The 15910-nt window shown below is 45.2% G+C and overlaps 1 protein-coding gene across 1 annotated transcript in view; it reads right to left on the bottom strand.

Moving 5' to 3' along the window:
• T265_09472 (hypothetical protein) overlaps positions 1-15661 on the bottom strand; it is a gene marked incomplete at both ends in the record, with an annotated part of 87821 nt that extends 72160 nt beyond the window's left edge. The window contains 6 exons of the mRNA XM_009175552.1: positions 871-1086; positions 3996-4157; positions 10668-10811; positions 13593-13937; positions 15294-15422; positions 15490-15661. Of these exons, the coding sequence (XP_009173816.1) occupies positions 871-1086; positions 3996-4157; positions 10668-10811; positions 13593-13937; positions 15294-15422; positions 15490-15661 (1168 nt within the window). The remainder of the gene's footprint in view (positions 1-870; positions 1087-3995; positions 4158-10667; positions 10812-13592; positions 13938-15293; positions 15423-15489) is intronic.
• Positions 15662-15910: the final 249 nt, after the last annotated feature.

The following is a 15910-nucleotide window of genomic DNA, read 5'->3' as shown; positions in this document are numbered from 1 at the left end:
AGGTGGAACTTGTTAATTGTAACCCGCAGTATGCCTGCGTTCGTTTCCCGAACGGAAAGGAAGAAACTGTTTCTCTTAGACATCTGGCACCCAAAGCACAGACAATATCAGATGTCTATTTAACTGAATCAATCGAAAGTGTAGCGGCTCCTCCAGACGAGACTCAATCACACTCGCTTGATCCTCCTGGAGGCGAAACGGCACCACCAGAACAACCCAGTGAAGTTCCAGGGAATGTCCTACAGTACATCACAGACCAACAACGTGTTCGACCGTATAATCTTCGAAACCGCGAAGCCCAATTTATATTCTGACAATAATCCCTCCAGCGGGGAAGAATGTTATATACTGACGTTGTGTTTAACTTTTTACTCGCTATTCGTTGAGCTGATGTACTCAAATTGATAGAAGATTAAAGCCAATCATTCGGCAATCCTCGTTCTCTGTTTCTGGCACAATCATTCATCACCTAAAATTATTCAACTTAGTAGCTATTTTCACGGACATCGCATCCAACCATAAGCAGGAGTAGCAATTACCAAGCTGCGCATTGTTTGCGGTCGGAGTTTGGATAGTATGATGCTGGGTGCGTAAATTCGGGTTCTCTAACTTCAAATGATGAGTCATTTGTTAACTATGTTACATCAAAACTGAAGAATGCAAGAATGCACTTGACCTGTGCCTGTTCTCACTATCCTTAACGACTGAGGGAAACCTGCGCAATAAAGATCTCTCAGAATGGCAAACCAAACCTAAGTAGTGGTCTTCCTTGCGAGAAATAGATTAGTAGGGTAAAGAGAACTTAAATTTCGATAACTGAAGTATGAACCGGAAAGATCGGGATACAGTACAGAAGCCAATTACGCTCACCGAATAGGCGATCCAATTGGATCCGACCACCACTTGCACGTGTCGGCGGGCGTCGACCAATCCAGAAAGCGTTGGTTGCAAACGGAACTGGAGGAATGCACAGCAAGGAGACCAGTTGCCCCTGCTTGACCACAATGTTGGGAGTGTACGTACCGGATGAGAGAACTGGTTGAGGGAAATCGGCCGACAGGAGACTCTTTGCCGTAAAGGAGGATTCTGGAAGGTTATAAAGACATGAACAGTAAACAGCTCCCGCTGGGTACACAGATATAGGGGACACAGCAACTCCCGAGAGAGACTGTCTCCTAGTAGAGTCTAATAAAATGTTCCGATTTAGCCAAGGCCTGGTGTACGGTACCCCCTCCCCCGCTCGAAATCGCACTGCATCATCGTAGAAAGCAAAACCAGAGCATTGCAATGGTGGATCATGGTCAAACAACCGTCGAATGGATGAAAACGCTCTGTGATGAAGGGATATAAAATGCAGGGAAAATTCTAGTGCAAGCCCACTAGAAAAGTGAACCGATTGCCTAGATAACAGTCAGCCGTAGATTCCGACCCTTTCCGCTGTTCTTCAAGATGTGAAAGTAACCATGGGAAATTTGTTTTAAAAGTGACCATTCTACACATCGAACTACATTCTGAAGGAATCCGGTTTATAAAAAAACGGAGAGACTGATAGAACGTAACAGCAGAGTGCAAACACAGATACCCGACCCAAACACTCATTTGCACATTAATTTGGTGTTGAAGGGAAATTCACGAGGGACCCAGCTGAATCTCTCGTTTATGATGTTGTTAAGTAACTGAATGCGCTACGCCAGATCGCTTCAAGATTCATCCGGCACGATATTCGAGTTACCACGGTACACCGTATAGATGCAATGCACTACTCACAGGGTTGCTGAAAAATATTTGACATCAGCTGGGCTCCGGGTGAGCCACCCGTAAAAACAAAAAAACATGCAACTGAGGGTATTCGCTAGTTTTGTGCAATTTGGTTTGAATTAGAACATAAGGTTGACGGAAACTGGGGGACTGTGCCTACTTGATGGGCCCGAAATGGAAGGACGAAAGCAGTCGTGGACTGGTGAAGAGGTCTAGCAACTTTGAGCAGTGTATTGCGTCTATACAAACATGGTTTCCGGACAATGGCTGTCATCGAACACACGTTAACGGCTATTAAGATGCCATGTTTGTTAGTAGTTGTGTCCCGGTAGGTTAGATGTAGTGCTCAAACAGGCATGATCGCCACTCCAAATGAGAGCACGAAAATTAACAAAGCCCCAAATGGATGTCGGTATCTTGAGGGTTCAAGCACCATTCGGTTTTGAAAATGGAGTCTAAGTTTCATGAGAAGTGCATTGCTGATGATTCCCAACAGGAATAAAACAGATGTACAGTGCTTCTGGACTTTTCAACATAGATTGGCTGTACTCACTGGATGAGACCTCTGTTGAAAGAACTCTATTGATCGCAACCATATGAGACTCATTGGTGCAAAGTTTTTTACGACCGATTCTATCCTGACCTAAACCAGTCAACACGGTGCGCCGATATTTGGAAATCACCATCTAACATTGCTATCCAACCAAGGCTGCTTGGTCGTTCTTCATAATCTGACTGACCTTCCGCAGCCTAATGAATCACGTTAAGCTGTAGCACCATTTCGCCGCCTAACTGCCATGCCAACAGAAGCATGAGAGCTGGGATACTGCCAGGTTGCCCAAGCATATACATAGAAGTCGGGAGGCAGACGTCGGGTTCGAACCACGAACCTTCCGGCCAGTAAATTCGCGCTCTGACCAGTGAGCCATCACGCCCCATGACAATATAATTCTGCACTATTCTCGCACTTTCTGAAGCAGCATGTGCGCAAGCGAAAAACGGACGTTTGGCCTATGTGGCAGAAGACTAACACTATCAGTTAACATTAATTATGAAAAATATGTTCGATGCAGCTATTAAAATGGTGTCACTAATGCATTTGTTCAATACAACTAAGTCCATTACTTCGAACCACATGTCCCGGGTAACTTCTCGGAAGGCGTGCGCCTTCAAGCTCTGGTGATGAGGCAATAATCAGATTCCCTTGAAAACGATGCCACTAGCCCTACGGAAATATTTCACGTCTCGTACCCCAAAGCATGAACGACAAGTGGATAGGTTAATCTCCTCAACATTCCTACAATCCTCAAGCGGCCGCTATTATCCCAGTGCTCTCTACCTTACGAACTACACTGATAAGGCTTCCCATTCCCACGTCACCACACGCCGGGCACGCCAAAATTGGGGGCTTGCATCCAACAGTCTGATTTGGTCGTGTATGCTATGGTTTCCATTAAATTTCATCGTAGTTGCTTTTGGCGCCGACAATAACCACATTCCCTTTTCCAGGCCCTGTGGTCGATCATGACAAAACTAAACATTCCGAAAAGAATCACCACACACAAGTAAGTACAGGTGCCCTCAAATGCATGAAATGTTTTAGTGCACAATCCGTTTTGATAACTCCAACAAGGTGGTACCACAAATCAAACAGAAACTCCGAGTTTCGTGATTTCCAACCAGAATGAAACAGCTGTGCAGCGCTTCTAGGCTTTCCAGCATAGATTGGCTCCACTGACAGGACATAATCTCCATTGAAAATGACCAAACCTCTCCTCAGGTCGAAAAAAACGTTGAGAACCGACTCCAAACTTATCGGATGGTTACCTTACGAGATGAATTACGGTTATCGTGCTTGTGTTCCTAAACCCTACCTATTTACCCAACAATCCAGTGTATGATCGATCAAACGCACAACTTTTACGATGCGACAAATGTTAAATGGCGACCAAAGGTTAAAATTGATAACACGGCAGACAAGTATGCTAGTCCCGCTCCATGGAAGGCGCCATAAGAAAACAGGGTGTTTAGTTTCTTATGAAAAGCCAGCACGTGCTTGGTCGTGGCTGGCCCAGGACTATGCTTGGACTATGCAGGGAGTGGCATCTCACCGAAGATTTTGCTATCTGGTGAGTGACTGTGATGGACCGGAAGTGGGGAGTCCCACTTCTCAGTAATGCAATCGCAACAGCCTGATCATCACGCTGCGTAAGTAACGATGATACTTCAGGACCTACCGTGCATAGTGAGTTGATATCTTCGACTGTCAAACCAATCGGTGCCAGTGAGTGGATCACGAGTGAAACACCGGTAGTCTCCGACATCGGAACCATCGAACGCGCGAATGACCAAGTTAAATTTGCCCGGGATACCTGGAGAACCGATAACTCGGTACTTGTCTGTAGAAGAGTAAAAAAACAGCGAAGGCTGAATGATTGTGATGTGTGAGAGTTGAGTGAAAACTCAGTGAAAAAATTATTTGGATACGAGGAACTCTTCCCCTATGATTAATCATCATCAATGACAGCAACATCAGTGGACGAAACCTCGGCGAATAGAGAATAAGACAGAACGTGGCGGTGCTAACATACCAGAGACACTATAGACTCCCACGGTCCAGATAATCCGGATGGAAACATGCGGGATCAAATCCAACGACCGCGGGTTTTATCGAAAACAGTAGTGTATCTAACTGAGAACAAGAAGGGTCACAGAAGGCGGGCTGAAGCGAAAGCGCCCATATCTTTTTCAACAGGTTCGTTGTACTTTGCAGTTTGTAAGTACCAGTGATAAAGGGTACGAAGCAACTTATCTCAAAAGCACCAAGGCTACTAGGATCCTTCTTCTCCCTCTTCGAACATTTGGTTGGAAGTGAGACCCGGAAGACGGTCGTGAACTGATACCTTCCGGTTTACGCGGTGGCATCATCACACCGCAAACTTTTCTTCTGGCGAACATCATACTGTGGCCCATTGAAGGACACGTATGGGGACGTATTGCTTGGATTTTCAATGGGTGTTGATTCAACTGCGAACGACATTCGTTCTTGCGGTGACACTGAAGGTAAGTCTGGTGTCAGTTATCTACACAAAGCTCCCAGACCAAACTCAACAAGCTGTATGACATCTGGTTAGCTGGGATGAAAATCTTTGGTACTTGAAAAATGAGTGCGTTTATGTCGTTGACAACGCAAAAGCTAAGATGTCAACGGCTGCGGCTTCGGAAATTGTTCAAACACTGACTGAAAGATTAAACATCCCGACGCTAGCAAAATGTCCTGCATTCTTTCATGCCAGGGCCAGGTTCTGGATCGAAACTAAGGGATCCTGCCAATAAACCTGATTCACCATAAAGACGACCACTTTGCAGATGACACATTCACACCATCTGTGGTAAGTTGGAACAGAAGACAAGTTCCATGAGATGAGATGCATATGACACACAAACTAATTTTCCTACGGGAGGAAATCCTCTCCGTCGACGTCGGTTTTGTAAACATCGAATACGCTTTGAGGAAAATGCCACACTAAGTGGCAAAGTCTATAAAACAAGGGGAATTGGCTCATAATCACAACCCTAAAACGGGACTAAAATAACAAGGGTGCATTGAAACTGACTCCACAGATTCCATGACGAATTCAGGAGTTGCAACCGATCTTTACTGACAAACAGCAGTCGAATAAGAGTACACCTTTATCGGACCCGATTTCATCGATTTAGGACAGCTCAAGCTCAAGTGCTGGTGAGCTGCCTTGTTGAGACCATACCCGTTCTACTTAAGCATATCGAAACCCAACAGTAGTTTGGAAGCATTCGCATCACAGTGAAACTTATCTAGGCTTCGGAAAGCACCTTACAACCGCACCAGTTGTGTTGGTCCTTGAGTTCTGTTGACGTTGGTGCAACTTCTATGTCAGTCGTTGGCTTCCTGCTCCCTATAGTACATCAGAAGGCACGGTAGCTTGAGACAGTCCTTTATGAAGAGAAAATGAGGACTGTTGCAAAACTGCGTTTGCAGGGTCATCACAGAACGCTCCACAAGGTCGAGCTAGAATCTTCGCGAGGAAGCGTCGAGCTATAGATGCTAGATCTAGATTGGCGGACGTTCTGACCAATCAAGACATGTCTCCGTTTAGTCCTCAGACCGCAAGTGACATTCGTCCAATCGACCTGATGTTCGGTTATTAAAAGCGGCTCGGCTACCGAAAAACTACGAACTCATCAGCCAATAAAAAGCAGTCCTCGTTCGCTGGGTCACTTTTAAATTCATGTGACAACAGGAGCAACCAAAATACCTACGATGTAGCCTGTCCGCCAAAAACCAAGTTCTCACTAATCCTCAAATTAAGCGATGACAGACGACTGATAAGCACCAGTCGGATCGATCCAATCGATATCACACCACTGTAGTTGATTCCACTCATTAGTCAGTGTGAATGTTTACACTCGATTTTTTATTGGGAAGTCATCTGAAGGAATGGCGAGTGGGTGGTGCAAAAAAGTTTAATCAGGATTTGAAGATTCGGAGATCGCTAAACGAACAAAGGCAGACAAGGCTATACACATTGCTGGAAATAAAACGCGTCTACAAATAGATTCGAAAGGACTCACCATATGAGAAAAAGATTCGAGTCGGTCTCATAAACAGGGGCTTCACTGCACAATGGAAAATTACCCCCAAAAAATCGCGTACCTACTCGCCTCCACGAGTCATCACCACCACACTCATACCGAAATACAGAGGCAATTTTGCGGTACCGTTATCAATAAACAACCAGCCTGCCAAACAAAACGTTCCTCTGACCATGAAGATAGTTGAAGAGCGGAAACAGCAGTTGGAAGACTTGTCACCACCATCAGGACAGCCACAGAGCTGAAAGGTGAGTCTGATTTAAAATGTATACAAACTATTGCTGTTGCCATGAAAAGGAACATGCAGAACGGCTTGATCAACGTGGTCCAGCTTTGATGAACAACTGACAGCGTCTCGTTGACTTGAGATACGTAAATGCAATAGTAAAAAAGGTGTTAGTCCTAGGGATGATGATCAGAGTCAGCTGATAAATCGGCGTTTGGTTTGCATTAACAACACTATGGTTCAAAATGCGGTACAAGTGGGGGCACATCACATCTTTTGGTGATGTATCAATTAAGTGCACAAATCAAGGACAGCCGGAATCGTATTCATCTATTGACGAGACCTGTGCCATCACAAACGACATGCCATTGATTCATATGTGTCACGTTGACAGTGCGGGGGTTGCTCTGCCAGACGGTCACAATAAGCGGAAGATTTAAGCTGCCTCCCAGCCTTTTATTATGAGTGTATCAAACCATCGCTGGCGCCGATCAGAGCGTAACGCTGCGATTGTCAAACTAACGTTTGTCGATGCTGCATGTGGTTTCCTTAAGGACCGCATCCAGCACTACAAACACTGGTGGCTCAATCATGTGCCAGTCTACCGAGAAGAGCGTTGCTTTTCACGTCAAATTCAGAGTGGCGTAAATTTAGAGGCCGGGGACATACGAATCGTTGAATGCGGTCCACAAACACTGGTGGCTCAATCACGTGCCAGTCTACCGAGAAGAGCATTGCTTTTCACGTCAAATTCAGTGGCGTAAATTTAGAGCCCGGGGACATACGAATCGTTGAATGCGGTCCACCTTCCAAGAGATGACATCCAAGTGATTCTCCCTGTGATTAGTTAGAGATGCCGGGAGATATGGCGGCAAATCGAAGTACGCACAAACAGGCTCTACCCAGAGTTGGTTAACTGTGATTAGTTATGCCGGGAGATATGGCGGCAAATCGAAGTACGCACAAACAGGCTCTACCCAGAGTTGGTTAACTGAGTGTTGAAAGTGTATACACCCAAAAAATGCTTGTGAGTTCCCCTTCTGTTCCGATCTCTTTTACACATCAGGTTTTTCACCAAATAAATGAGTTAATTGCCCAATATTGAGGCAAAGGTGTTCATCATCCGTGTCGCTGTCAGAGACGAAGTGATGATGAGCCAAAAAAAATCGTTACAGGAGTAAATTCATCAACCCGGATGTCGAATCTTCCAGTACGACACTGTGTTCTCACCGATTTGGCCACCATTAGTAACTGGTATCAATAGTTTTTACGAGCATGTTTTGTTTACCATTAATTTGCCCACCTGCATTCCATATGGTAACCATACTTTTCGATGATATCCGGATCTTCTATCCGTACTACTTAAATCCACATTATATTTCGACATCTCAGTCTATTACTGATCAGGAATGGCATTCATTCAGAAAAGGCAAGCAGTTGGTCAGTTTAATGGCAAGTCAACCGAAGGTCCGAAGGTTACGTGTCAAGGTGCGGGTATTATGTAACCTAAATTAGGCAGTAAAAGTATACGACACACTCAATGACGTCGAATGCATTGCAAGTTGGAACGGTGTTGGACACAACTCAGTTCTGCATGGAATCTGTCGTACTTGTACATGAATTCTGTGTTAACCTTTGGGCTGAATTGAACTAAAAAACATATCCAAAGGCCGAAGTATCAAGTCATGCCAAAACATGGAACAATGTACAACTGATATCACCTGACGCAGTGCTGCCCAGATCTGTGATCAACGAAAGGCGACTGTGAACGCTTCAACTTAACTATTTACTGTCGATTGTGGGAGATATAAGTAGTTCGGGGGCGCTGCATAGTTTTGGTCTGTTAGCCGGTCGATTCACAAGCAATCGACGGCGCATCGTCAGTGCAGGATTGAGTGAGTAAATTCCTCCACTGCTGCCTGTGCTAATACAGTTTCCAAACAGTATCTAAGAGATCCAAAATGACTGGTCGGTCCCAAAAGGGTTTTCGCGTGATCTGGTGGGCCAGCTTGGAGTCTGAGTCGCGTTGTGGTCTAGTTTCCTGGTGTCTGGCTTGTTCGTTGGCAGCCTTCAATTCGACAGTTCTGTTTCTCCGTTGTGACTGGGCCATTTCCTCCCGGGTTTGTGATATGTTTTTGTTCCACTTGGTTAATTGATTGGATGGCCTTCTATTTTTAGTAGCTTCCTTTCTTTGATCCGACTGGTTCGTTGATTGCTGTTAGGTCGTTTGATTTCCCACGGGGATCAGAACCCCACAACTGTGTAATTAGTTTGTTCCTGCCGGATAACAGAATGAGTCAATATCGATGCTTATTGATCAATTTCTGTGTAGACTACCACGCTTCGGCAAACTCCTGTTCCCGTTTCGTTCTTCCGTGAGCAAGTAGTTGGACGTTGTCCCAACTGAACTGGTGTCCATCGCCACTTTTGCGAACCGAAATAAGTGATACTGGCTATGGTTTCCCCTGGAAAACTTGTGCTAGTGTATTTTGGTGGCGAGTCTTCCTTCAATCTGGCCAAAATGAGGTTTGTCGCAGTCGTCACATTTAAAACTTTAGATCGGGTTCGTCTTCTTCATTGCATCCAGTACCCTTTTTGGTTCCGAGAGAGTTACCCAATCACCTACCTATCTACCTTAGTTCGACTACCCTCTGCGCGAGGATGTCGACTTACTCAATGTCTCGGTTCCCCACTGTCTGACCACAACGGTCCGTAAATGTGAACCTAATGTTGACTGTGATTGGGCCACATGCCCATGTATTCTGACCCACCAGTGTCGATCCAAGTATTAAGGTGACCGAAATAAGTACTGTTTAGGGGCTGGAACAACTCTGTTGACGTTGGTACGTAAGCGTGTGTGAACCATCGGATTCAACGCTGCTGGATTCGCTGCTCGAGTCGAGAGATGGCGGAGCATCGACGGCGGACGCCATCGTCCTAGAGTGTGCGCTGAAAATAATCCCCAAACATTCATCATTCGAAACCCCTATTTTTCGAATGCCCGAAACGTAAGTCAGTAAGGTTTCGCAAGCGTAACGTTGGATGATGGACTAATTCAGACACTGATTTTTAGACCCTATTTCTGCTTGTACCACCACTTGTGAGAACGTTCTGTGGATTCGATCGAGGCGAATCGTGACCTTTTTAGCCTGTCATTCAGGATGGTTGGTCCGAGTTCGATAGCAACATCAACACCATTGACAGCATCACCAGAGAAGAACACTGGCGCCAGTTCGTTAACTGTCAGATCAGGAAAAGACCTTGATTTTTGAGGCGCCGGCCTCTAGGTCGACGGAGGAAAGAACTATATTGGAGGCCAGCTGTGCAACGTAGTGATCTGCAGTGCGATCAACGATATCTTCCACTATCAGCACATTCTATCCACTCTGTAGCGTCCGTTGACATTTCGGCGCATTTTATGCAGTCAACCATGAAATCGAACAGAATACGGAGATGGCCGGTGGCTTTGTAGTAACCTCAAGTGACGAGCCAACCGGTACGTTTTACGGCATCACGAAGTGGGGATACAAGGAACTGACAAACTAAACAGTGGCAGAAACTTGGTGTTTACACGGAACTAAACTGTACAAAAAACGGAGTACAATGGATGAAAGCCTGCCTGCTCCATATTCGATAATTAATAAAGGATGCATGTTTCTGTCTGCCTTAGAAATGCTTACATTTCAAATACGCAAACTATTCCGTAGCCACAAAAAAGAACAAACACATGTATACAGTATACGGGGAGGAGGCGAAGCAGAGGCGGAAGGATACGGATAAAAAAGCACAGGATTATTGGTGGCGTTACATTGAAAATAAACATTTGAAAGGGTCGCTGCCGTCAAGACAACCTGTAAAGCGATTTAGAGATCGAAGCAAACAGAAAACTGGTAGCGGCTTGGTGACTAGGCCAGACGAAACCGGAATGACTCTTAATTCGACTTTTGATGAATTAACTATCATACTGATGACAACTGAGAGTTGGGCAAGGCCGCAAAATGTTGTAGATAACTTCGGTGACTTCCCACACGGACGGACAGGTAGCACTTACCAGCAATGGGTTCAATCCTAGTCCCATTGATAGTGAACTGTATAGAATCGCTGGACGTAGTCGGGGGCAAATCACAACGGATGACCGTTGTCCAATGTTCCACAGCGTGTTGGATAACCAATTGTCCAGAATGCCTGTTGGGATCTGCAAGATGACCAAGGGAGGGAAACAAGGGCAAGAGATATAAGAAATTAGTCGACAGGTGTTGATCGAGAATCGGATGCAGAACATGAACAACATCCAAAATAACAGACCAAGGAGCGACATTTTTGGGAATTGCCCTTGGGCCAGACCATACACCGAATCGGGCGGAAAGATAACGCTTTAACAAGGTCCGTTAGAATAAAAAACTGGTAAGTGTTGTATCGGTACTAGTTCCAGTACAAATGGGAAAGACGTCGAGAGATGTTTCATCTGCAAAAGCGACTGAGTTTAATCATTACACCTTTTCGATGAAGAGCAACAGACTCCAAAAAATGCTCTGGGAGAGTTGGGGATCAGGTGGATCAAACGTCCAAACGCTTACTGAGCCAAAATATTACAACTGCTACGAGATGCGCGCGAATGAGCCTCATCTGGGTAGCGACCCATTCGATTCAGTTGTACGTCAATGAACCGCTTCAACGTAGCTAAATGAAAAACAGTTACAAATTATAACCACATGAAATGGTTAAAATTCACAATTGCACAGAAATCTGGTAGTTACAAAACCACATTCTACCGGTTGACTAAATTGTGCAGTCAAGTTTGAAGTTCTGATAGCAGGAATTGTTTTCAAATGAGCAATATTCAAATTCCGACCATATCTTTGAAAATGATAGTTTACATGAGGAAGTTAAACATTCAGGTGGCCCCATGTTTGAAGCTGATTGGACCCAAGTCTCCTAAAGGAGAAATGAAGTTTGGAGGCCAGCTACAGCATCGAATAGCGTTGATTGTTGTCCAAGCTACGATAAACAAAACTACACAAAAACGGGGATGAGTGAACCGAGGTCCCGAAAGCAACCGATCCCATCGAGAAAAGTCTTAGTCAACCGGTTGATCAGTACCTCGAAGGCAGCGTGCGGCATTGGGAGTTTTCTAAGATGACTGCTTTACACAACATATTGGGAGAAGTTTTCTAAGATGACTGCTTTACACAACATACAACCACGTGATAACCGCAAATAAGTTCAACAAACTGGACAGTACAATCCCTCACAGTAGAGAGCAAGGTGAGGAAAGTACGTTGACCTAAACCAGGTCGTATGACAGCACAGACTGGAGAGACATTGCATCCTCATGTGAATTAGACGAGGGATTACGTTAATCTGGGATAGAAATGAGTCTGTTACGGACAGTATCCGAAAGCCGTAAAAAAACTCCCAACAAGTGGCGTCACGATGGTAGTTCTCTACTAATTACGAAGGCCAATTTTGCTGGGATAGTGAACAGCAAACAGAAAGGGACAATCTACATCCCTCTGTTGACCAAGCTCCCGATTACATGGACAGCCAACAGCCAACACAGGTAAATACACACTAATTCCTCTAATGGGACTACAAAATCATTGAGTGACACATCGGAGTTTGAGACCAGTTGGCTGGAATTTCGTACCTGCATCTCAGAACATGAGTTTCATGTTTGATTTGGACGGTCCACTAGGAGCAACCAAACTACCCAAAGAGGAGGAATGGCAACTTGACAAGTTGGTAAAAAAACGTGCCAGAGCATAGCAAATCCGTTTCAAACAAGAGTTGATCGGAAATTCACTTATAACCGACTGAAAATGGCCTCACGAACGTTTGAAGTGAGCAGAAAACATCAGGCGATACAATTTGGAAAAGTTAATGGGTTCTATCAAGAAAACATGCTACGATACACCAAATACCGTACCAACTGAAACGCAAGGCGATCTTTGTGCACAACAGAGTTGAAGAATATCAGGAACGAGAGAATAAGCTGGATTTCAGTTGAGTGTCTCGTAAAAATAAATTGGTGTGCAAATAAAAGCATTAGGCGAATTCCGTCTGATTTGGGAAACTCAGGGACTGCACCTTCCTGATGAGCCCCAAGAAGGGCGAAATTTGTTCTGAGTTTTCAGCAAGCTTATGAGTAGTGTTTTCCAAGAAAATGTACTGCGATTTACTCGAATACCGTACCAGCTGAAACGAGAGGCGTCCTTTATGCAGCGCGCTCAGTTGAGTGTTCCCTTAACATCGTCCTGATTTGCACAAATGAGTTTGTTTTTCCAGAGTAAACTCAGCGTCACAAAATTGATGATTCTAGACTGGAAAGCGACAGCCTTCATTACGACTGTTTTCATGTGAACGGAGTGAAAGAGACGCATAAATTTGCCGACATCCGGAATTCCTGCAATTCCTGGCCTTAAAAAATCACTCAGCCGTAGCACCCTTCTGATGTCTAACTGCCATGCCACCCGAAGGAAGCACAAGGGCTGGGATACTGCCAGGTTGCCCAAGCCTAGACAGGGAAAGTCGAGAGGCAGAGGTCGGGTTCAGACCTTCCGATCAGTAAGGTCGCGTTCTAACCACTGAACCCTCTCGTCCCTAGATTAGATTAGACTAGATTTAGGCCACCCTAAAGTTTAGCTGACAGCTTCATCAGACCAGAGATGTGTGTCGGGTTTCTGGACTAAACGGCAGCAAGGAGCAGTCTAGCAGTATAAATTCACGATGTACTTGACCAGACGTTCTAAAAGAAGCTTAGCCCAAAAAGAAAGCAATAACCGGATATATATCCTTGCCAACTGAATGCAGGAGGCTTGAATCTTTTCAAGGTCAGTTATCTCAACCACCCTTCTAACAGGCCCACCAAAGTGTTAAACGAGCTAAAGTTGAGAACATACTTATAGAATCCATCTGAAGTTACGAAAGAATTACTCAGCTCTAAAATTCCATGACGTATATATACAAAGTAGCTTACCTGCTAGTACGACGCGGAATGGCGGACTCAAGACTGCACCAAACTGTGTGCTCGCAAGACAGTGTAAGTCAGAGGACGCAAGAGAGCGTGCGCTGTCTGCACTGGAGAGGATTATCGTTGAGCCATTACTGTCCATCAACGAGCTGGCTAATGGATGCAACGGGATCTGATAATGCAAGCGAGGACCCGAGCCTCCAGCAGTCCGGCTGGCTCTCGTGTAGTAGGTGACATTACCAAGGGGTGGCGGCGGCCAAGCGTGACAAGTGATACGAATTTCCGGCAGGGGTACGTGAGAACCTATGTAGACTTGTCTAACAGGCGGTAACGAAACAAATTCTGGCAGAACTGTGAAACATGGGAGGGAATAGAAAGACACAGGGTGTGTGCAGATGATGACTTGACTATAGAATATGAATACGTATCCGCTCTTTGTCTGTGCACATGAGTATAAACGTCCGCGATGAAGAGAAACGGAGTGATGAAAAATCTGACATGTTATCATACTACCAATCAAGTGCTTAATGCCAAACAAATAGACATCAAGGTGATGAGAGCTCCCAAAAACAACAACAACAACAACAACGAACTATCTGTCAACTACTTAGCGTTCTACGGAAATCCCCAAACCAAGAAGAACTCTTGATGTGTGTCGCGGCAGCGCAAAGGAAGTGGGGACACCGGAGAAGCGACAGTTACCAGCTTGTATCCGCGTCAGCATGCATAAATGAAATCATTTCAATCCTGCCAATATCACAAACAATTAGACGTGTCCAGATGGTTAGTAATAGCGGATGATGTTCTCGTGGAAGTGACTCACAGAGGTAACGGCTAAAGACTCCACGTGGTCTCAAACGGGTCGTGGCACAGTCATATGGTGACCACTTCCGACTCAGAAACAACTGTGAAAAAACATACCTCTAAGAGACTATCCATAAGCCCTAGATGACAAAAGAAATTCTCAAGCTGCTGGAAGCTTACAGACAGTTGGCCATCTTTGTTGATCCGGTGACAAACTTCATGAAGAGTCAGCTGAACTATCCCCATCTAACTCTTCCCAGACTGGTTTACCGGCCATGAGTACTAATCACAACAAACGAACAAGTACTTCAATTGTCGGAAGACCAGAAACTGGATTAGATAATGGCACGTCTGGAACGGATTTCGCAGCACTGTTGCATATGACGGATGCAGTCACAATCAGATAAACAGTGGTATAAGGCAAAAAGCGAGCGGCAGCGCACTACAGATGTTTGGGCAGGTGGACGTGTTGCACTGAGAAGGATCAGAGAGACGGACCAACGAGCGGTTAAGATGGATCCGAAACGATGCAACCATGAAAACCCGAGCATCCTTGCAAATATAATCAACCCAGAAGGTTCAAAAAGTACAAGCCCCCTGCGATTATAATAATAATAATAATCATTCAGCTTTAGCGCCCTTTCAGTGCCTAGCTGCCATGCCACCCGAAGGAAGCATGAGGGCTAGGATACTGCCAGGTTGCCCAAGCCTAGACAGGGGAAGTCGAGAGGCAGAGATCGGGTTCGAACCACGGACCTTCCGGTCAGTAAATTCGCGTTCTAACCACTTGAGCCATCTCGCCCCACCTACGCAAAGACTAAAAAGGGCAAAGATCGACAGAATAAGAGGGAAATTTGTGCTGCCAATGCGAATAAAAGTGATGAGCAAATGAAGTCTACTTACTGGCTTCGGTGTATCCGGTTAGACTGGCAGCTACTGGGCTTAGGATAAGGGTCAGACATGAGAGGACTATTGTCCGAAATGAAACAGAGATTTTAGCGAAAGTCATAGACGAAGAACATGGATAGATCTCTGCAATAAAAAAATGGAACCATATATCAGCGTGTGGAATAAAATAATAATCATTCAGTTGTAACACCCTTCCAGTGCCTAGCTGTCATGCCATCCGGAGGAAGTACAAGGGCTGAGATACTGCCAGGTTGCCCGAGCCACGGCAGGGAAAGTCGACAGGCAGAGGTCGAGTTCGAACCACGGGGGTCAGTAAGCTCGTGCGTGGAAACTGTGTGAGAAGTTAGAGAAGAATTGTACATGCTGGGGCATCAGCCGACCAGCATGCTTTCACTACACAACTGAAGAACTTCATTGACAAAACACGGGCCAGATAGCATAGAAGTCTACGTAGTAACCTGTCATTTCCGCCGTCTGTGTTCGATCCATACAGATGCTTTTAAACCAGCTGCCAACCTAATCTTGACAACCTGTGCCTTTGCGACCTCAAAAATGAACAGAAAAAGATGGCCGAAAAGAAAACTGGCAAGGCATACGTAGGTTTTGATGAG

Source organism: Opisthorchis viverrini, assembly GCF_000715545.1.
Source record: "Opisthorchis viverrini unplaced genomic scaffold opera_v5_287, whole genome shotgun sequence".
NCBI lineage: Eukaryota > Metazoa > Platyhelminthes > Trematoda > Opisthorchiida > Opisthorchiidae > Opisthorchis > Opisthorchis viverrini.
The sequence above is the reverse complement of the archived record's forward strand: the minus strand, read 5'-3'. Positions and strand labels throughout refer to the sequence as shown.